General features: G+C 37.1%; 1 protein-coding gene across 2 annotated transcripts in view; it reads right to left on the reverse strand.

The window, feature by feature from the left end:
• The window catches only part of LOC107681990 (EMILIN-1-like), a 26,291-nt gene continuing 1,554 nt past the window's right edge, over nt 1-24,737 (reverse strand). The window contains exons 2-8 of one of the 2 annotated variants that reach the window (XM_016478408.1): nt 9,312-9,434; nt 6,574-6,785; nt 4,004-6,151; nt 3,546-3,608; nt 3,151-3,168; nt 2,589-2,723; nt 1-2,469 (exon numbers count right to left, since the gene is read on the reverse strand). In XM_016478408.1, coding sequence (XP_016333894.1) covers nt 2,147-2,469; nt 2,589-2,723; nt 3,151-3,168; nt 3,546-3,608; nt 4,004-6,151; nt 6,574-6,785; nt 9,312-9,434 — 3,022 coding nt within the window. In that variant the 3' untranslated portion in view covers nt 1-2,146. Of the gene's footprint in view, nt 2,470-2,588; nt 2,724-3,150; nt 3,169-3,491; nt 3,609-4,003; nt 6,152-6,573; nt 6,786-9,311; nt 9,435-24,737 lie in introns of both variants that reach the window. The other variant, XM_016478398.1, reaches the window with a different exon arrangement.

Here is a 24,737-nt window from a genome sequence, read left to right on the forward strand (position 1 = left end):
AATCATGAAAACTCCCCATGGTGGCACATATCAGAATGAGGGCAGGAGGTTCACATGCCAACACTTTGTCTAGACACCAGTGACTTGACAAACAGAAGGCATTATTCACCAAAACTACATCCCAGTATGACTATGGATGGACACCCAGAAATGTTTTTTTTCCCATTAAATCACAAGCCGATCTCCAAACGACTGCTCTGGCTTGCGATGTGGAAAATTAAATGCATTGTGCACTCCTCTCCTTAATCACAGCGTTTCTGTGCACATGCCTCTAAAAATAAATTTTAAAAACAGAAACAGTGGGTCTTTTCTATTTGAAAACAATGTTTTCAATCACATTTTGCTTTGACAAATGATCCAGCAACTCCAGTATGGACTTCTTTTTCCATGTTGAATAGAGAAGTCACAGACAGTGGCAAAAATCGCACCATCCATCACTGACTGGAATTCTATTCAACAGAATTACAGTTCTTGACTACCAAACATTCTTCATTGTGTTTGAGACAATGAACAGTAGTCTGCTTAGTGTTTTGAACAATGCCGGTGCTAAATTAAATGGTATGTCTTCAAGTAATCCAATATACCTGACAAAACCCTATAACACTGAGTTCGGCAGAGAGTAAAATGTGTAAAATTAAATATCTTTATTTGAAACACACGTGTTGCCAATGTACACATTCAAGGTAACAGGTTAAACCGTGAGAGGGAACTATAAAATCTTAGATTTGGTCTCTTTTACATGTAAATAGATGTTTTAATGCTTACATTGCTGCCGTAGCTTCCATTTTATGAGCTGGGGAATCTCTTTATAACTAAAAATAATAAATGAAACACAGCACATAAAAGATAGCAGCCTTAATTTTCAACATTCTAGACCATATGAAGTCTGAAAATTCATAGTGTTACACACACTGAGATCTTTTCTCTCATCGTGCTGTGAAATTGCACAAGCATGTTTTAAACAAGAAAAAGCAAAAGCCGCTTAGTTCAAAATTCTTTGGGCTGTCGTACAGTAAACATTCAAGCGAGACCACACAGACAGAAGGAGTTGATGAAGGACACCCTCTGAATCCTCAGCTTTGTTATTCTTCAAAGGCACTTTGTTGAACCACATTAAGGACAGGCTCTGTTTGATAATAATCTCCATTGAGCGCCCAGGCTGAGAATATGAATATGGAGCAAAATGCAACGGTTCTCCACTACAGTAGAACTGATGTCTTTATAAATGCTTCAACAGGATCTCAAAATGCAGGATGATGCATGTACAAAAAGCCCTTTCTCGTTGGTTAGATAAGCCACTGTGGAAACCGTGTGCCTGAGGAACGAAGATTTCATTGCATTCATCTCTTTTCCAGAGGCAGAGTTTGCAATGGAAAGCAATGATATACATCACTGATTGTCAGGTTGGATAACATATTGAATGCTTCCTGAAGTCATTAACTACCAACCACATATTTAATTAAGTAAAGCATTTTTGGCAAGAGCAGGATGTTACTCCTGGAAAACTTGGCACTTCCAATATAAAAGAATTGGAAAGAATTCAAACTAAGGCACATTTGGTACGTTTAAAGATCATGCCTTGACTCAAAGCAGAAAAAGGAGCACAGGATTTGAACATTCACAGCAAAACTATGAATTCCTTTCATCAGATCTCCCAAATTCCACACCCATCAGCCTAACCTATATAACCCTGACTACGAGTCAAGCTCTTTGGCAGAAGAGTACTATACCGTGCAGTGGCATACATGGGAAGTCGAACAGACCTCACAGTCATCTTCGGTGCATGAGAGATTACTCTTGACTCATGTCTGTGATTCATATAACATGGAAATATCTCAATAAGAACATCGTCAACAATGGTCGCACAAACCTGCAGTAGTATTTGTTACAACACTTCTCCAAAATGCGGGTTAGGATTACATATCGAGGGCAACAGTTCCTCCACTTAAAACTATATTCTCTGTTCAAGGAGTTCATAGGAGGTCTAACAACATCCGTAGATTTGGATACGATACTGAAGAAAAATCAATGCACAGCGTGTGCATCGCCATCCCAGATGGATAAACGTCATTTAGAGTGTCTCTTTCTAGCCCCGTCGTTTTGCTGGTCTTCTGATTAGTCTCAGTGCTAATCATTGAAAAGACCACTACACATCTTCATATAGAAGCATACCACTGAAGATAGTTAAAGGCTCCACTGAATGGGCCAGTTTGCCCATGACCAGGTCTATGCAGACTGTATCGCCCACCTGAAGGGGCAGGATGATGTTGAAGACAGCCAGAGAACCTGGTGTTGGTTTTGCTTCGGCCATGGGTTTGTTTTCCAACCCTTCTGGTTGGTAACCTGCCGAGTCCACCCGAGCCATGCCATAGTTAGACCTGGAGAGCACAGCTTCAATCTTCTCATTTTTGTGACCTGTCAGGATAGCGCTAAAGAAGTAGCGTCCATCAAGTGGTGCAGTAAAGATACCTGTATTCAAGAAAAAACATATGTATACAGTTTTCCATGGCTCCATCCTTCCACATTATTTTTGCTTCATGCCAAAGTAGAATTGCAAATAGACTGTCTATCAGCAGTGCCAAGATTACCTGTTCGTGGATTATAATAGCTTCCTTCATTTACCAAGATCTTATCAAAAATGATTGTTCCAGATGTAACCATGGGATTTGTGAGAGCTGCTGAGAAGGAAAGACGTGGTATGTTGGCATCTGCGCCGGCCACACCTGAAATGATCACAGCAGTACATTTTTAAAAGAAAGCTCTAAAATGTGTTTTCAAATTTGCGCCGGCCACACCTGAAATGATCACAACAGTACATTTTAAAAGAAAGCTCTAAAATGTGTTTTCAAATTGCTGACATCATCAGTTCTTAACCCTAAATTTATCCCTATATAGAAATGGTTTACACAACCAGTTTTAGTTATCAGCTGCTGACCTTTGGCTCAACTACTGACCCAGTACTGCCAATAACAACTGAACACATGGCGCAACACTTAAGACAGAAAAATCTCTGACTTTAATGCAAACGGACACTTTACACATCTCACTGAATTCTTGTCTTCATTCCAAACATTGGCACACATTAAAATAACCTCAGTGTTTGACTAGGATATGGCTGCTGAAAGAATTAAAAGCAAATTAAATACATACCTCTCTCTCCTCTGAGACCTATAATAGGAGAAAGCAAAATGTGAGTCACTTTAAAATATGGTGCAAGTGTCATATAATATGAAGTGTCTAGTTCACACAAAAATTACAATTGTCATTCTGAAATGTATTCATCCTCATGTCATTCCAATCTTGTAATTTTTTTCATCCATGAAACACAAAAGGAGATCTTGCGTAAGAAACTGAGCTTCTGCTTTCCATATAAGAAAAGTACAGTATACAGCCAAGCTCCAAAAAGCACCATGAATAAGTAAATAATGACAAAATATTCATTTTTGGGTGAACATTTTCACTAATCCTTAGACAAAAACAAGGTTTCTCACCAGGAGGTCCTTTTGGCCCAGGTAAGCCCGGAATACCTGGTGGGCCATCATTACCCGGAGGTCCCTGTGGACCTGAGAGCCCTCTTTCTCCCTGCGGACCTGGTGGTCCAGGTAAACCTATAATGAAAAAGGAAGTAATTAAAAGAGTTTGTCTTTTCATATCCATCAGGGTTGTGCAAATTTCAGAATCGTCTCCCTTTGAATGTGTGTGAATTTTAATTGAACGGGCACACCCCACAGGAAGTTGAATTTGAATTTGAATAGGAATGACAGCAAGAGAGGTTCACTGAATTGTAATTTAAAGACATTCAACAAAGTAATACACTCTGGGAATTGCATTATGGATTAAATTAAATGTAATCCATTCTCAATTCAATTCAGAATGGTGTACAACCCAAATGTAAGAGCTATGTTAGTTACTGGTGCTGGAAATTTAGAATATGTTCTTACAGGCTGTCAAATTGCAATGTTAGTAAAACTCTGAGTTTGACTTTCTACTTTCTAAGTCAGACCTGTTAAGTCATTCTCAGTTAAGCTCTGGAACTCCTTGAGGATGTGGTCCATTGAGGAATTGAGTCTCTTGATGTTGCCATGGATATCATCCAGATGTGTGTTCTGGAGGATCTCAATGAACCCACTGTGTGAGATCACCGTGTTGTTTAGCCCACTGACACAGTTCCACAGGCTAGACACGTGTTTGTTCAGACCTTCTTTGATCTTCTGGAGATTGTCTGAGACAGAGTCAAGCCGACCACAAACCACTTCGAGTTTAGAGAGCCTCTTATCCAAACCATCGCCAGTCCTCTTGCAGTCACCCATCTCAACCACAAAGTTATTCCCAAAGCGACCTACATCTCGATTCACATTGTCAAAACGTATCCTGCTATCCTCTATGTGCTCTGTCATTTCCTGCTGGATCTTGTCAATTTCAGAAATGATTTTGTCTTTGGTGTTTCCAAGGTCAGTGATAACACTGTCGTGTTTCTGGACCACATGCTCCAGACCTTTTAGTGTGTCATTGATGGAGCTGAAGGTTAAGATGACCTCAGACAGTTCTCCCTGAATTGACCTGAGGTCACCGGTATTACTACTGATGACACTGTATCCATCCAGTGGTTTCTGTGGGTCATCCAGGTGACCTGTTCCTGATTCCGTTCCTGTAGGAGTATTCAGGTTGATCTTGCATTGACCACTGCAATTCTGTACCTCCTGTCTCAAGTGATCCATCTCATCCTGCAAACTGGAGCAAACATCCACACAACCCATCTGACCAGAGTCAATTTTACCTTTAATGTAATTCATTTCTTTCTGCCATCTGTCCATGGCATGGTTTGTGATGTTCTTGAGTTTCTTTAGGTCATCTTCCACTGTGCTGCACACGTCACAATTCTCAATCTCCATGACAATCCTGTTGAAGTGTTCCCCATTGTCTCCAGTTAGTACTTTGATCTTGCGAACATCATGGCTGAGGTTAATGACCCTATCTTCAAGAGAATAACCAGACACAGAGAGATCCTTGAGTCGTGTGTCAAACCTCTTGATCTCATCTTCATTTGCAACGACTCTCCACTCCAAAGACTTCACTGTCTCACTAGGGCTCGCACTACCATCGGTTGGACTTGACCCAGAACTTGAGCCTGAGCACCCAGAGCATTCGCGTAACCTCCTGTCTATGAAGGATGTTGTATTCTCAAGCCGAGATAGGCGCTTATCAAGATCAAATACAGTTTCTTTAACGATTCCTATATCAAGGTCCATGTCATTAATCCTGTATTCCTGGTCAAGAAAACGATTATTGAATTCATTGCGAAGATTTCTGAGTTCCTGCTGGAATGAGTCCCGTATGTTAGTCTCTGTATAAGCACAGTTTTCCTCTGCCTTCTGGACAGTGTTGTTGAGCCGTCTCTCCAGGTCTTTTAGATTATCATTGAAAAGATCTTCTGGCATTATAGGAACTTGTCCTTGTCCACCTATTCCTCCAAAATTTCCACCGCCTCCAGTTCCTCCTAGTTCCCTATTCAGACGATCCTGAAGCTTGTCATAGGCCTCTGACATTGAGCTTATCTTCCTGTCCATGTCATTAAGTCGTCTACTGAGGTTTGTTACAGTGTCACAGCAGCCTTGAGACCGGCTGAGGTCTCGGCGCAAACCATCAAGAGTCTGGCGGTGACGCTGGTCCATGGCATTAATCTGCTTTTCCAGAGCCAAGATCCTCTCTCGATCTTGTTGCTGTTGCCTTCTCAAGTCTTCCACTCCAGACTGACAGGCAGAACATGAAAGAGTCACTCGACGTTCAAGCTCTCCGAGGATTTCCTCCTTCAAGGTGTTGAACCTGTTTCCTCCTGCTCCCCCAATGTCTAAGTCATTGCCTTCTCCCTTTCCATTCACGAGGTGGTTATTGATGCTGACTAGAGTCTTGTCATGAGCTTGAGTACGGTTGTCCAACTGATCAAGCTTGGTCTGAATGTTATGGATGGTCTCTTTCATTTCAGGCTGGGCTGCATCAGCTGGTGTTTTGCCACTATTAAAACCTGGTTTACGCATTTCCTCTTGGAATCTTTCATTCATGCCACGCAGAGTTGACTGCAGGTCAGTTAGGTCTTTGTTCAACTTCTGGATTTTGTCCTCCAGTTGCTTCATCTTGTCATTGTCACCTCTCCCTAGGCAAATATCAAACACAATGGTAATTTTAAGATAGTCAGTAGCTATTTAAAGATTAGCAATAGTTTGGCAGACCCAGAATTCACAGTCCTGTCAACTCTGACAATCAAAACATTGCTCCAGTGGCCAGTTTTAACATTTTGGGGGTATTTATATTATATTTGGATGTGCTTGAAAGATGCAGAAGATGCAGGTATGGAAGAATCGAGAACATCAACAAGGCCAGACATTGTTAGACAACTGCGTGAGCAACTACAGCCAACAAAGACATCCAAATATAACCAATGGATTTTGGTATCCTCCAAAATTAAAAACAATCAGTGATAGACTTTTTGGTGCAACACCAAATTTTAAAAAATTTAAAATTTTATTGAAAACATTTGCAACATAGTCTGAGGACCATGAGAAAACACTGACTTACCATTCCCTCCGCTCTGTCCATGACCAGTATTAGTTCCAGTTTGTCCTGGTTGTGGTCTAGGCCAAGGTCTGCTTGTTGAGATCTGAGTATCAGATCCCCCATTTGGTCCATCATTACAGTCTTCTCCACTGTATCCATAGCAACACTTCCACTCCATTTCTGTTAACATTTTATAAGCCACCTTGTATCTGGGCCTCATGTAGGTCCGATACCTATAAACACATGAAAACCATTTGAATGAAAGCTTGAAATGTCCTAGTTTGGACACAAATCTTGCCATGCCTAAGTGTTTCCTGACTTGCAGTGTTTAGTTTGAATTGTGAAATACATGGGACTGAGAAACAATCAAACAATACAAATTATATGATGATACAAACTACAAAGAATACAATCAATACAATCTAAAACAACAAAAACTATCCAGGCCTAGTACATGCATTACCTTACGATTCACTATTCTGTATATTGTATAATATATTCCACATTAAACAGACTCTCACTTTAAACAAACTGATCCCTTCTGGGAACAGTGTTGTATTGCAAAACTCACTACTCAACAAATTAATTTCTGCGTGTCGCTCTCAGAGCGAGACCCACATATACACTTGAAAAGCACAGGCTGTATTGCATGCAGTTTTTGGTCCAAGAATGGAGAAAGACATTCATAGCATATACTGTATGTAATTAATTCTCAGCACATTCATACCACTTTCGCTAGTTGCTACACAGACATATGCCGGCCAGCTGTATAAACCTCTTATTCAATGAAGGGCTGGGTTATGGTAGAAACAGTGCATATCCTTAGATATAGCATGGATCCCTCCTTCAATCTATGGGACCTTTTGTATGTTTTGTCATTCAGAAACTATAAATCTACTTGCTGAAGTTTAATACTCATGGTTAGGGGTACCAGTAGTCTAGGTCTCAAGTTCACTGTGTCATTCAAATAAACAAATATATAGTGAAACATCACGGTTAGCCTTGAACCCATGCATCAGCACCATATTAAGGTGCAAAAGGAAGCAATTTCAGCATTTCTTTTTTTCCCCAGGACTTTTGGTTACAGTTCTTAAGCCACTGAATTCTTGTCTCCACGCTCTGTTTGTTCCATGACCCCCGTGAGAAGAAAAAAAGGAGAAAAAGGGGTCACCATACTCTACTGGGTGAGTTTAAAAATAAGTGGTGGTATTTTAGTAGGTTTTAAGCCTAATTCCTGTGGCGTGCTGGTTGTAGAGTTTGGAATGACATGCCACCTCATTCCATACATACTGTAGCAGTGTGTGTGTGCTGAATCTAAAGGAGTTGGATTAAGCTTTTCCAGCTGGAGTTCAGTACGTTTCCAGCAACTGGAAACCACCTCGCAATTGCACACACTTACTAATCCTGGCATCCTCAAACTACATTCTATTTATCTTAGGGTGACCATACGTGCCATTTTCCCAGGACGCGTCCTGGGAAAATGGCACGTATGGTCACCCTAATTTATCTCCATTTGTTGATATTAGCTTTACTATGTAAACACAATGTTTTTAGTATTTCTTAGACTTTAATGACTCATATTTCCAGTAAAATGTGATGTGGCATATATTCTAGTGTCTATGAATGTTATGATGATGTTAACTTTCAACATCTGTTTCCTGGCTGAAATTAGTTAATGTAGTACCTAATGGTTCCACTTATTTAGAGTGCACTAAAATAAAGGTCAGAAAAACAGACTTGCTTTTACCTCAAATGCTCTGACTGATTTGAAGTCTGATAGGTGCATGTTTATATCCACAAACAGATGCGTAAGATGGATAAGCTAAAGTGTCATGGTAAAGTAGCATACAACTAGCATTAAGCTAAATAACATATGGCTAATGGTACCCAACTTTGGGGCCTGATCATGCCACATGCAAAAACAGACTGTTTATTGTGCTGCCTATGTTAGCAAGTTACATCATACATACTGTTTGTGTAAACATTAGGGTGGGTTGCACCAGCTGTTCATAAGTTCTTAAACTGGAACATAAAGTCAACACGAGAGACTTAGCAACTACTTAGACGGTTTGTAAGCTCTGTACTTAATTTGGTTGCACCATTTGTTCTTTAGGCAGATTGTAGCTCGTAGGCTCTGTAAAGTAATGCATAGTCACATTATATGACGTTTACTTTCAGTGATCCAACAGCAGCCTTCAAATTTTAAGCAGATGTGCTCTGAATTTCAGTTTCTCCTGGTAAGGTTAATTTTGCCCTCTGTAACTTCTGGTTTCCACTGAAATATGATACTTAATCATGAAATAATGACACAAATGTTGTAACTTAGTGTCCCTTTATGTTGCAACTTTGCAACACAGCTGATGCAACCGGCCCATACAGAAAACAATTTTGCCGCTATTATGCTTTGACTATGTTAGCTGGCTTCTAAGTAGTCCAGGCTGGTTATTAGCTGGTCTTAGCCACCTGTTACAGAGAAATACTGCTTTAGGTAGCTGGTTTGTTGCTGGCCCAAAATGGCGTTGTTATAGCCTTTTATGAAACAACATAAAATGGAGCAAATTGCTCATTGTTTGGAAAAGACATCTGTTGGGCTTGATGCTCTGATAGGCACACAAACAACACTTTCTATTCAGTAAATCTACTGTATACTGAATATACCGATAATCATTGTATAATTTGGGTATGAGAAATAAAACAGAGATTAAACATGTTAGAGAGAGAAAACAAAAGTCCAATACGGATAAAAAGGAAGCGCTTACACTACAACACGGGCACACTGAATGCCCCAGGAACATGGCTGATAGTCAGGCTTCACGTAAGTCTCCACTCCATCTTCCACCACACAGCTCACAGTCTTGGTCACCACATACGCACACCAGTTTCTGTAAAAAGAAATGCACATGTAGTTAGCATACTTGTAGAATTGGCTGGACTAACTGAATGTAGCATAGTATAATAGATTTTATAACAAAGAACTGTAAACCGGTCTGCCAAGTCCAGCGTTACTAGAATTATTTTTACAATTTACAACTTGTGCTATATCATGCCTTGTCTATTACAATACACAATGGCTTTCATGCTGCTAACTACAGTTAGAGCGAGTTGGATGCATCACTTATCTAATCTTATGTTTAGCCCCAGTTTTGTTTTAGTCTACTAGTAAGAGCAACAAACGACATGATTGTCTGCTGTGTGTAACGCAGATGCAATTTGTCTTCTGCAGTTGTTCGCTCATGAATTAAGCTTAAGTTACACTTCAGACCATTGCAATAAAGATTGCCATCAGTGCACATTTGACTCATGCTGTGTCTCTTCAGCATAAACCCACATAGTTTCTTCTCAGAGGCCACCTAAACGTGATTTCCAATGCATCTGAATCATGCTAAACCAGACAACCACGTGTGCAGCTGCTAAAAAGACAATGAATATCATTGATTCTCATTAGGAATAAACTCAGTATGGATTGCACCAAATGTGGCCCCATGCAAAAGTTTTGATTTCTCTATAAGACAGCTTATCAGAAATGATGATCAAACAGTGTTGAGATGACATCAACCATTTTAATAGACAGTATTACCCTCCATTAACCGTGTTTTTTCCTACTGCTTTTGGTCCATATCAGCCATGACTGCAACAAGTAAGTAAGTAAGCAACAGGACAATTTTTTTCCATCTTTTCTTTTCTACTTTAGAGGAGCTGCCCACAGTGAAATCTCATTAGTCAAAAATCCCACCTCTCATGACTGTAAGGCAAGGCAAGATTATATAGCACATTTCATACAGAGTGGTAATTCAAATAAATAATAAAGTAATAATAAACAATATTAAAATGAATAATAATATGAATATACAGTATGTATATATGTTGTTTATATATATATTTATATATATAAATATATAAAATTCAAGAGAAATATTAAAACTAAAGGGTTCTCATTCACTGATAACAGCTGTACATCTTGATATTTTCCAGAGCATTACAATTGACTTCCCATTTGGTCTATATGGATAGTATCGTAATTTTATTTATTTATTTGCAATTTGACAGTTGACTCTAAAAGGTCACTGCCAAGTAACCAACAGATGACCCATTCCTTTTGCAAATGCATTACGTAATAGAAGTTAGCCAACAAATGGCTTGTCATGGAAAAACCACTTAATTCTCCCAAGACATCTTCCATGAGGACGCTCTCTAGACCATTACCACCTGACTCCTGCTTTGATTGCTCACGATTCATCAGTGACCTACAGTGGATTTCCTGTCTCCACAGCTGCTTGGGATGCTCACACGTATTATCAGCACAATTTCATGTTTTGGCCTTCGATATTAAACACAGATGGTGCTAGATCAGAGTAATGACACCATGACATAATCCGTGCTGGCTAAACGAAAGTATGTTTATAATGAATTACAAAAGAAAATGCAGTGTTTTGACCAACAAGTACAAACCAGAATCACCTTTCAAAGAACTGAAAGAGAGTTTTGTAGCTTTTAGTCCATATCTGTTAGCTTTGAATTCATCTATATGCTAGTGTGCTTCTAAACATTGACTAAATTAACTTTTAGTGAATATACGCAGAAAAAAACAGATCATAAATATTCATTGCTTATGTTAAACTACACAGATGTCTGTCCAATCAAATGCTTTGTAAAATGAGAAAGTCCCTCCTCCTAAATTAGCATCTGCAAATGACTAGGAAGTAGCCTAAAAGCCAATTGGCTATTTTTAATAAAATGGGACAATCCTTTTAATATTTCAGAGGCAACATTATTGTTTCAACAGGTAATGCATTAAAATGCTTTCCAATTGATTTTCCATTGTCTTTTATATCACCATTACTACTAATAACTTCCACAGCTGTGTCCAGTAAAATCTGCTTCCATCCATAATCGTAACACAACAAGGTTTTGATTTCAGTGACCTGTATCTCATTTATGGTGTTAAGTGGTGGGCAATCCATTACTCAATACGTAGCCCACATAACAATACCACATGTAATGCTAGCTGTTCATGCGAGGAGCTTTCTAGGTTTCAAGATTTTGCAAAGTCGTCAGGCTGCTTCAGCCCACCACTATTTGTTTTTTAACTGTTGATTGGAGTGAACCAGACCATAGTAAATCCAGGCCGCTACAGCCAGCCATGAATGATCCACATTCTTAGCGGATTTGTCATGCAGAATCATTTTGGGCTCGCTTTCATCAAACACTCATGCAGCTCATGACTTTACTAAGACTCAGCATGTTTCAGCTCCAAAAAGAATGGAAAATATGAGAGAAGACAGGAAAAGCGGACAAAATAAAGTGCATTTGGCAGCTTTACAGATATCCCGGTGTGTGTGCAGCCTGCATTTGAACCAATGAGAGCTGATTCCAATATACAAAAAGTGATATTAATCCCTGCGATGCAAAATGTTTTCATATTTTTCCATTACATCATTTCTGTTTTCCAAAAATAAATGACTTTATAGTCATAAGTGACTGCAATAAATGGGTTTGCTAAGAGTGAAGTAAAAATGTAGTCATGTAGAAACGTAATAGCTTTAAAAAAATCATCTGCATAATCGCCTGAGATTAAAAGCATGACAAAATAAATGAAATATGCTAAAACAGAAGCACATCTCAGAGTAAGAAAGTCATTTTACCCTGGTGTTATGATTATGTCACCTGCTTGGATCTAAAACCTCATTGCAGCAGTGAAAGACTCAAAAGAGTTGAAATATAAGACTTCAGAAGTCTCGAAGAACATAAGGCTAAATAATAAACCCACTCTGCCGTTTAAAGCATCTTGAAACATTTTCTGAGATGTTAGCATGTGTTTAAGTTGCAGATGATGATAAACAAATGTTAGAATTGATTATCTGCTGTTTAATTCAAATGAGTTACTTTCTCTTTGAGTGATTTTTGCTTAAAAAGCATAAGTAAGGACCATGTAAGGTTTTAAATAAACACATCACATGATTACAAAAGGCAAAATGACACCCTTTAATCGACAATAATTCATAAGTTTACACTGTTTTCTGTAACATTTTTTGAGGAATGCTGAAGCTCAAACATTATTGCATGCCGCTAGCAACATCAAGGTCATGGGTTCAATTCACAGGAATACATGAACTGGTGAAATGTATACCTTGATCGCAATGGAAGTCAATTTGAATAAAATTGTCTGCCAAATGGATGAAAGTCAATGTAAAAGACCTTACAAATATCACTCTCTTCTTGCAGAGCCGTTCAAGGGTGTATAAATGACATTTGGAAGTCACTATCTCGCTGTTTCTGTCCCTGCCTCTCTGACACACACACACACACACACATACACATACACACACACATACACAAACACACACACACACAATTCTCTAATTATCTGTCAGAAAAGTGACCTAATCCAATGTAGAGTATGTGGTGTAAAGATACAGTCATCTCTTTGTTCCTCAGCACTGCTGAAAACACTCTTTTCCGATCATTCCCTCAATAAAAGCTGTAATTGCTTCTCCCAGGACAGAAATTACATTAGAAGAACGTAGCATTTTGAAGAAACATTCAATCAAAAAATATCAGCCTTCCTACACTCACAATCGTTAAACCTCCCAAGTGATTCACAATATGGACATACAAATTTGTCCAATTGCACATTTGCCATGTTCAACCATGTCCGATGGCACTCATGTGTTGATTGATGTGTCTGAAATGATTGAGTACATAAATATACACATGTGTAACAGGCTGCAGAATCCTATGATATCACTTCCTGGACCTTCTCCAGTAAACCTAAAACAACAGAGCAGAATGGACTGCAGAAATGGTCTATTATCTAGGGAGCCATTTAATGAGGAAGAAACTAATTTAACTAATTTAAAATGAATTTAACAATACCAAAACCTAACTACAGTATCCCCATTCGTTTAGCATATGGATCTTACATTATGCACACTGATGGATATCTTGTTCATGTCTTTGTCATTGAAGTTTGTTCATAAATGATAGTATTCATTTATTGTATTGTAAAACTAACACTTTATGCCTGTGATAAACTGATATCTGCATTTATTTGATCAAAAATACAGTAAAAACAGTAAAATTTTTCTGTTTTGAATATATTTTGAAATGTTATTTATTCCTGTAATGCAAAGCTGAATTTTTAGCAGCCATTACTCCAGTCTTCAGTGTCACATGATCCTTCAGAAATCATTCTAATATGCTGATTTGCATATTACTTTTGATTATTAATGTTGAAAACAGTTGAGCTGCTTAATATTTTGTGGAAACTGTGCTATATATATTTTTTCAGGATCCTTTGATGATTAGAAATTTCAAAATAACCCCATTTGTTTGAAAGAGAAATCTTTTGTAACATTAAAACTGTCTTTACTGTCTCTTTTGATCAATTTAATAAATCCTTGTGGAATAAAATTAATTTCTTCCAAAAAAATCATCTTATTGACTCCAAACTCTTTAACGGTTGTATGCAATAACTTTCCAAACTCTCTATGAGTGCTGCCGTATATGATCACCTTCAGTTTTGGAAACTCTTATATACTCGTGTCACCTCAGATATTCCTCAATTCAGGGTCTTAACGGCTCTTATATGAACTGTAATCCTGCAGCTAGTGCCAATACGATGTCCCCCACCCTTTTAGAAAACACAAGGCCTCTTCTCCCACCTGGTCTACTGATTAATACTGATACACTGTAAAAAATGACAGTGAATTTAACGGTAAAAGATTGTAAAAATGCTACAGTAAAAACCTGTTAAATGGTTAACGGTAAATTCCCCTACTATATACGGTGAAAAACTGTACTGGACATTACATGTATTGGACATACATTTTACGGTAGTATACCGTTTTTGGAAGTGAAAAATACCGTATAATTTACAGTGAATAACCGTAAATTGACATTCCCAGAATTCCCTGCGTTATATTTCAAATTTGATGTTTTTTTGTTGAAATAACTATGTTTCTTCTTAGTTTTTTCTTATCAGTTTTGTATATTAGGGTTGTATGTTACACCTAATGTTGTTTAATGTTTTTTGCATTATTTCAGTTTCATGTGTGTTACTATGATGGTGTTTAGTGTTTGTGTGAATGACACTGTGCACCTTCTATATATGTTATTATTTAAAAGCTGCTTGTGATGAGCTTTGGTTCATCATGTGACTTTCTCATCACCACCTGCATTTGGTGGTTATCAGTGTATTACAAAGGTACAAAACAGATTTCAGTACTTCAATAGGTTGGTATATTAACATTATATCAATTAATGAAATTACGGTATTTAACTGTAAATTAAGTTAAAACCGTAAAACCTAAAACGTTGCTACCGTATTTTTTACGGTAAAATTCCGGCAACCACAGCTGCCGTTTTTTTACCAAAAAAAAATTTTACGTAATTTTTTTTACAGTGTATGTTTACACAGAGTCAGAGCAAAGTGCCAATGATTAACACATTTAGAGGCTACTAACAGAGGCTGGACAGTTCTTATTCTTTTGGTGTGTGAGGTGCAGTAGGTGACATTATGCAAAACTAGCTGCCTCAGACTTCAGCTTCTGATTGTCCTCACATGCTTGGAATCTGTCCACCAAACCACCTTTTGGCTTCATGGAAAAGTCACAACAACTATAGCCTCTAGTAACAGTCTACAATGGGACAGAGGCACCATTTTGGAAATTTAAAGGAACAGTTTGCCCGAAACTGAAAATATAGTCGTCATTTACTCATCTTACTTATCTCATATTTTTTCAAACCTCTATGATTTCTGAGGAAAATACAAGCTCAAGGAATGTTGAAGAACACACAACTTTACACAACTCTTTGCAACTTTTCTTTTAGAACTGTTCAGTGACCACTTATGTTAGGCTCTAAAGGGCAAAAAACAGAGAACTTTAAGTAGTCCAACTGACATACGTGCTATATTTCATGTCTTCTTCGCCGCATACAGGCTTTGTGTGAGGATCTGACCTCACAGAAGCAGTTTTTTCAACCCAGGCTCATTGGAAAAAAATGTGCCTCTACTGTACCTACATTTTTGCAAAACTCCAAAAACATAACTATACATACAGTACATTTCACTGCTGTTTCCAGCTGAAATGACCACTAGTGGCAGGAAAACACCAACAACTTTTATTAATTTTCACACAAATTATGATTACTAGGGGCCGATTATCGATTAATAAACAGTTATTTTTACCACAGTGCACGATCTGTGATGAAATACAAGTCATGATGAAAGCCTATAGAAGCAAGCTAAATTGACATGTTTGCTAAAGCAAATGTGTTTTTCATCCCATATTTACTGTTGTTAACACTATTGGTTAGATTTATTGTAGGCAGTATGTTATATCTGATTCTAATTTTCAAACGCGATAGAATGTTAACCTTTTATTGCCACTTCCTGGACATTTTATTTCTGAACTGCTGGCATACGTACAAAAACGAACGTAATAAAACGTTGCAAGATTGCTGTTCACTCATTTCGGATAAAACTGAACGCACTTTTAGTGCCACTCACTAGACATTTCACTTTGAAAGTGTTGCGAAATTTACGAGAAGCAATTTAAAACCATTTTGCAGAAATGTCGCCTCAGTCACGTTTTTCCAAAAAGTTTTTTACTGACAATCTTCCCTTCCACTGTAGTTCTAATATATATATGTATTCAGAATAAAAAGCAGATGGGAAGATTTTTTTGGTAAAAACAATTTATATTTCAGTCTGTTTTTCACACAAAGCTATATGACTTCAGAATACTTAATATAGCACACAATCCATATAATCTACTTTCATAGTGTTTTGTTTTTGTCCGTTTTGGAGCTCAACAGACACTATGAACTGTCATTTGAGTTCGCAACGACATGAGGGTGAGTAAATGATGACAATTTTCATTTGTGGGTGAACTACTCCTTTAAGAAGGCACAGAATTGATAATTGTGGTTTTGGAGATTATACAACACAATTACACATCCATCAATATCGTGCCTCTGCATACTCTGCATAATGAAACACACTATCAAGTTACACAAATAAAGAAAGAGTGAATGTGTGAAAGAGAGATGACCGAAAGCGAGAGAGATCAAGAGATAATACTATTCTCAGTGAAGGAATTCTTTTAATATCGAACTCCATAAAAAACACACAATGACATAAAACTCCCTCTTGTTTTAATTAATAGCCTGACAATTTTCACTTCCTGCACTCCAGTGACGAACACAAAGGCTCAATCATCATGCACTTTGCTTTTTCTTCAGTTCTTCCTTCTTTCCTGTCTCTACCCACACATCTTCCCCTCCGAGTGACCCTGCATGTTGCCCGGGCAGTGCACCGCACACCGTGACCTTTGACCTCTGCAACAGGAAGTGGTCAGAGCAGCTGTGACTGCACGGGCAGCCTGTTTTTACAGCCTTGCTGATTTGTCTCTCCCCGGGAGGGGACACATGCTCGTCTGACTGTCCGAAAAGGCAACGGGCTGGAACACTTGTCCACTCCAACTGTGTCCACAATAAAACACTGATACAGAGATACAATATCAAAACTGACCCACAGGCACAATACTGATTTTGTTAGGCACTGCATGAATTTGCACAGTGTTGTTGTTGCCAACGGTTTCCAGCTCCGTTTATAAACACCACCAAAATGCAATCATGCCGTATCATGTGGGAACAGCCCTCATTATGGCTGTTTTTGCAAACGGTGAGGCAGTTCTTTCCAGCACAGCAATTTAAGATTACACTGCTGCCTGTAGACAAACTCACTCATCTGTTAGCAAACACTCAGTATGCTTATGCAACATTAAAAACTAAAAATGATTTATTATACTTTCTTGAAAGTGCAAATATTCATAATATTCACTTGAAAAACCATACTCTTATCATACCTGAGTTATACTCAAGGTAGAGCCTGAGTAGTGTTTGAACAAATGTAGACTGATGTTGAAAAGGTAACAGGTGACAAGAAGTATGCAATCAAAGTGTTGCAAGAGTTGCCATTCAACACTGACACATAATAACTGGACAGTTTTCATTTAGAGCTTAATAATAATAATAATAATAATAATAAAGCAATATATATAGTAAGATGTTTTTTACTGCTTTTGAAATAAGTCTCTTGTGCTCACCAAGACTGCATTTATTTGATCAAAAATACAGCTAAAACTGTAATATTTAAAAATATAATTACAATTTAAAATTACTGCTTTGTATTTTAAATGTTTATTTTTAAATATTATTATATTTAAATTATATTATAAAATATTTTCAATATTTTCGATATTTATTTTAATATTATGTTGAAAATGGTTGCTTATAATATTTGAGCAAAACTGTAATAATTATTTTTACTTCTTTGATGAATACAAAGTTCAAAAGAACAGCATTTATTTGAAATATAAATATTTTGTAACATTATAAATGACTTTACTGTCACTTTTGATGATACACTTTCTGAATAAAAGTATGAATTTCTTTCACAATGAAAAATAAAAAAAATCTTACTGAGCCCAAACTTTAGAACAATAGCGTTCACATCAAAATAATAAAGTAAAAATCAAATAAAAGCTATGTATTAAGATATGTTTTAAATATACTCTCCTGTAAGGGCACGTTATCATCTTCACAAATAGCCTCATTAACAGTTAAATGCTCTCCCCATTGTGCAATAAAAATATGTGCAATACCACTTATATTTATTTGATACCACCCACCTTAGTCTATCCCTACATCTTATTCTATTCTATTCTATTCTATTCCATCTATGGCACACCTGCACATACAATTTTTGTCTATTTATATATATATATACTTGGCAATAAAGCTCTTTCTGACTTCTGATGACAATGCCACTTTTTGGGGAAATCAACCTTGAAATGGCTTTGCATATTAAGCTGAGATAAAATAAAGCATAAAAAAATACAAAATTCAACTTTAAGAAACAGTTATAATAGCCATAATGTGCTAAGGAAAGGTAAAGTCAAGTTTTATTTGATGAGTACACAAAGAAGACTGATGTCTACAAGTTCCCTTTGCGACTCAAATCTTCCAGAACGTATTACATATCTAAAACAAAATGCTTTTCTTCATGACCTCCTTAAATAAAGCAGAGGTAGGAAAAGTCACACACTGTGCCAGAAAAAGCAACAAGACTTCAGCCTCCACAACATCCAACACCACCACTAACATATGTCCTATTAACCCCACTCTTATCTGCTCAAGACAATATTTAGATTTTCTTGGTGTTCACATCCAATTTTATGTCTCATTCTGATTTTCAGATAAGCCACACTGTTGTGATTACTCTTATAAGTAATGCACCAGTAAATGTCAGGTCACTCTTTTACCAAACGAGCCACATATTTGATGCTGGAAGGGCAAGCTCGTGGGAAAAATGTTTCCCTGTGGTTATACTGTAACTCGCTCCTGTTACAGGAAAGCGGTTTCTGCAGGGGTTTGACTGCAGCAGCACATCTGTGGCATCTCAACTTGGAACTCCACTAAAGCAAAAGGAGAAGGAACATGCCTTATGAGCAGACGTACCACAGATGTGGCTTCATGCCCTTTTTGGATTTAATCTGTCCTCTGGGCCCTTAAACCTTTGAGATATGTTCACTTTTCAGGGTTCGCTATGCTAACTTCAACATTGACACACATCACATTTAAGCTCTTTCTGTACACAAAATTATCAAACAGCAATTTTGACCTCTCATTCTTCTTTGTCATAATTAACTGCAGTCAGATGTTCACATGTAAATGAATTTTACTGAGGATATGAATGGATTTAACATCCATCTGCACATCATCACCATAAAAACACTTATCTGTGAGGTTTCTCAGAAATGACATGGTATCATATGATTCAAATCTGCTAGTGGAATTTACTCCTCAGTGAAATTAATGGTGCCATGTTGGTTAGTTATTTGACGAACACCTACATGACTTCTTGAGTTTTTAATTAGTCTGTTTTTTACTTGTTCTGAAACAGTCCTTAAAACAAAGTAAGATTTTTTAAATGTTTTTGAAATAAGTGCCTTATGTTCAGCAAGGCTTAATTTATTATGACATTAATATTGAGAAATATTATTACGCTTAAAAATAACTGTTTTCTATTTTAATATAATTTAAAATGTAACTTATACCTATGATGGCAAAGCTGAATTTTCAGCAGCCGTTACACCAGTCTTCAGCATCACGTGATCCTTCAGAAATCATATATTTTTGTAGAAACCATGATGCATTTTTAAGGATTATTTGAAATAAAATTTATTTGAAATACTGTAACATTATAAATATATTTACTGTCACTTCTGATCGATTTAATGCACCCTAGCTGAAAAAAATTATTACATTTTTATAGCAACACCCTGATAATTTTCCATAACACTCTATTATCATTCATGGAGCCAACTTTTTTTCTTCAAAAATGTATAAATCTAATTTATCTGATAAATACTGCTATCCTATCTTGATTACAAAATACTGCGTGTTTGGTATTGCTTTTTTAAGCAATACCAAGTCTCATTTACAGCCCCCATTAGTCTGCTTTAATGCAAAAATAGATCAAATGAAAACCACTTTTCTGTTATCCCATTAAGAAGCTCTTACCGTGCCGTCAGTATCTAATCAGGCCTTTGGGTATAGTGATACCAACAGAGCTTTGAACACTGTCCCTCTACAGAGGTGTTTGGCTTGGGAAACAAACTGATAAACTGTAAAAATGGCCATGATTGACTGTCATCTTTAAATGGGACACCCACAGACTGTCTGATGTTGACTGCATGGTCAAATATCAACAGTACTAATCACAATCTAATTGGCCGGCTTCTTGCTACTTCTATGAGTCAGAGTGCACATGTGTTTTGGTGAATCTCATGAGAAAGGTTAAGAAAGTAAATTTTGCATAAAAAAACAAAGCCTGTTTTTAAGACCATTAAGATTTTTTGCATTATGGCATTTTCATTATCGTTAAGCATATTCCCTCCCCCGAATTCTCATTAATGCAATGTAATATAATGCAAGATTAAAATAAAAAAAAAAAATAGACAAACTACAATAGACTTATATATAATATAATACAAAACTAGGGATGCACGATATATCGGCCACCATATCGGTATCGGCCGATAAATGCTCATTTTTTCTGTTATCGGTATCTGTAAGACTTTTTTATGACTAAATTTGGTAATGGGAGAGTAAAATTATTTTTAAAACGTACACCGTTCAAACTAGGCTGCTTATGTTGAAGTGTTTGGGATGTGGCTTTTAATGATGAGACCTTTTTTGTAATCAGGCTCTCAAAAAGTATATAAAAATTTGGATATAGATTTATCGGCCAACATATCGGTTATCGGCTTTCAAAAATAAAGAATTATCGGTTATCGGTATCGGCCAAAATTTTAATATCGGTGCATTCCTATACAAAACTACAATAGATTGAATTTTTCTTTATGCCATTTTCCCCTTTTCTTCCCTTTTGAAGTTTTGATCATGAGATTCACTCATTATAAATGCCGTATTAAAAGTTTGGTACTGTGAATGAACATACAGTTGGTGTAGAAATTTATGAATGATGGCTGGACCAATTTTGCGGAAATCTGAGGAGTTTTCTGCCAAGTTCTGTGGGCACAGATTGCGTACGGGCCTGCTATTGAGGAATTACCATTCACTGGACCTTACCCTCAGCAGAGGTAAACTATTCCTAATAAGTCACATAATGGAGCCAATCCAGGTTTATGCCATTTTTTATTATTCTGACACCATCCAGATTAATAGTCATCCTCTGGAGAGCTGCATGCCAGCACTGTCTGTCTGTCTGTCTGTCTGTCAGCATAAATGTCTTTAAGAAATATATGAAAGATGGCAAACATGGGAACATGGGAATCCAGTCTTCAGGGCATTCATCAAAGCTTGTCCAGCATGATTTCCTGAATAGCAGTGGACACAACATTCAGGCGTGGACTTTTGATTTCTGGTTTGGCAGAAAAAGGCTCAATTTTATGGCTGCATGTGTAAATCAGCAGAGTTCATTTCTAAAATGCTGTGACACCACAGCACAACCCAAACCATTTCAATGTCTCTGTCTATGGTCGTAAGACACACACAGATATTGTTTATTGCACAAGACTTTAAAAAGATGTTCTATTCAATAATATTTTGCTTGAAAAAGTTCACCCAAAAATTTAAATTTGCTATCCAAGATGTAGATGAGTTTGTTTCCTCTTCAGAACAGATTTGGAGAAATTTAGCATTACATCACTTGCTCACCAGTGGATCCTCTGCAGTGAATGGGTGCCGTCAGTATGGGAGTCCAAATAGCTGATAAAAACATCACAATAATCCACAAGTAATCAACACCACTCCAGGCCATCAATGAACGTCTTGAAGTGTTTGGACTCTCATTCTGACGGCACCCATTTACTCTAGAGGATCCATTGGTGAGCAAGTCATGTAATGCTAAATTTCTCCAAATCTGTTCTGAAGTAGAACCAAATATACATATTGGATGGCCTAAGGGTAAGAAAATTTTCATTTTTGGGTGAACTTTATTCCTTCAAGTTCACAGGTTGGCAGAACAAGTTAAAAGTTCAAGTCGCACAACACTGTTCACTGTACATTGAGCACTGCAAGGTAATATCCTTACACCTGGAAAATTCTGAAGCTAAAATGTGAGATTTGATAAAGGAAAATTCATTTATATGTTGAAAATAAGATTAAGTTCAAAGCTGATTAACTTCTTCCATTCCCTCTTAGATGGAGTGCAAAGTTCACATCTGATTTCACAAAGCTGGATTTTGCTGGATTTGAGTGAGTTTAATTTAAAAAAACACTTCACTACATAAATCCATGATTGATAAAAATAACTACGAGATCACCTAAAGACCTTAGTTGGAGTCAAGACCACACCCTCCAAGACCCAGACCAAGATTAGTCCCCTTAAGGCTCAGATGCAGACCAAAACTCCAACTGAAGAGTTGAGCTAATCCATAGGTTCAATCAAATTGGATGTACTAATTTATACTGGAGCATATAAATATATATAAAAAAATCTGAATATGAACCAGCATTTCTGTTTCATTTTCATATGGCAATCACTAACGCCACATATTTTGCTACATTTACAAAGATGCTGTATCCTCTTAAAGTGCTGGATTTTGTAGATAAACACACAGCAAAACAATCATATTAGGAGATGTATTCCAACACGCAAAAACCTGGCAGCATTCTTTACCAAATGCCTACAATTTAGAGGAAAGAGGTGATTTAGGTGCTCGCATATTTGGCAGCTGCAGCTCCAGTTCTCGCAAAGTTCATCTTTCAGAATCTTTTAGCATAAAATTTCTGCTAAATTCGAGGCATACATTCCTTAATAAATTTGATTAGTGTTGCGGTTTTCCCTGAAAATGCACATTTGATACAAGCAACACGAGTCAAAATTTATCAATCCGTTCATTTAGAAGACCAGAGGAGAAAAAGCCACAAGAGAGAAGATGAGTTCTCCACATTAAAAGAAAAAGAACAACTTCTTCCCTTGATTTCAATCTCACACTTCTTCACCCTCCTTCCTGCTCTTTCACTTTCCAGAAAATAAATACACAAAACGCAGAATACTTTTTACATCTGTTGTAACTCAAAGTTCAAACAGGCTGCTAATCCCTAGTAACTCAACTCAGATTTCTCAAGCAGTCAGTACATACTTCACTACATACTTCATAGCGCTGGCACTGAGGGTTCTCACATCATAGACATCACCCTTCACTACCTCACGAATCTGACAGACTATATTTGAGAACTATTTGTAAGTACAGAATTGTTTAGACAGACTCAGTTGGCTGTATTTGAACAATTTCTATGACTAATCTTTATTTACTCATTGTTTAGATGGATTTCAGGACGTAATTCATGACCATTAGCATGTGGCCTGCGTGTCTGTCCACCCTTCAGAAAGCATTGCGTCAGAAGAAGGGGGAAGCCTCGGTCTGCACGTCAGAGCTGGGACAACCTCTCCCGTTCACACCCCAACAATCACAGTCAAAACAATGTCAGAGAGAGTGTGTGTGACTGAGAGAGAGAACATTGAACTGAAGAACCAACAGATTGACAGATGAAGGAAGGTGATTTTAGTGTAATTACTACCAAGGTGGTGATACGTATAACCATGTTCTGTAAGGCTTTGGAAATCACAAGGGTCCCACAAAGCTACAACCTTGCATTCAGTAAGCGATAATTAGCTGTTCGGATGGACAGCAATGCACCTCCTGTCGTTTCACTGTCAGACAAAGGGAGGCTTTTGCTTTCATGTAGTCATCTGTGCCACACATTTAAAAGCACATTTGCTTTTTAAAGCCCCACCAGGTAATGTTCCCTCAATAAATGGAAAAACAGAAAAATGCATAACATCTGTAACTTCCCAGACTTATAAAGTATTCCGTCTATTTATCTGTCTGTCTGTCATCTGTCACTCCCTCTGTGCAATGTAGATGCAGAACAAAGTTTGATTTGTCTGAAAAAGTCACATCTAATTAAACTAAACTGGATTTTTAAATTTTGTCCAAAATTCAAAATATCTATCTATCTATCTATCTATCTATCTATCTATCTATCGTGGAACCAAGGTAATGGTATCAAAGTAATAATATGCTACTTTTATATACATCACTGTAGTAATAATAATAATAATAATAATATATATATTATATTATATATATAAGGCACATATATATGCATCTATGTATCCATCAATCCATATGTTAATCTATCTATCTATCTATCTATCTATCTATCTATCTATCTATCGTGGAACTACGGTAATGGTATCATAAGGTAATAACAAGGTACTTTCATGGTACTTTTATCATGGTATATATATATATATATATATATATATATATATACATATATATACACACACACACATACTGTGGCACATTTATATGCATTTATTCATCCATCTATTTATCCATCCATCTTTCTATCTATCTACCTATTTATCTATCCATCTATCATATTAAAGTGGAACCAATGTAATAAACTAATAATATGGTACTTTATTAGCAACATGGCACATCTATCTTCTTTCACAATACAGACTTTCTCAATCTTTCTTTCTCTCGTCATATTAAGAATATGAGAGCGCAGATTGATTTGCTGAAATGAAAATGTTATCACCTGTGTCTGCTCGCTGCTCTCGCCCCGTTTAAAGTCTG

The sequence above is a fragment of the Sinocyclocheilus anshuiensis genome, unplaced genomic scaffold (genome assembly GCF_001515605.1).
Source record: "Sinocyclocheilus anshuiensis isolate Anshui unplaced genomic scaffold, SAMN03320099.WGS_v1.1 scaffold1098, whole genome shotgun sequence".
In the NCBI taxonomy this organism is placed as follows: Eukaryota; Metazoa; Chordata; class Actinopteri; order Cypriniformes; family Cyprinidae; genus Sinocyclocheilus; species Sinocyclocheilus anshuiensis.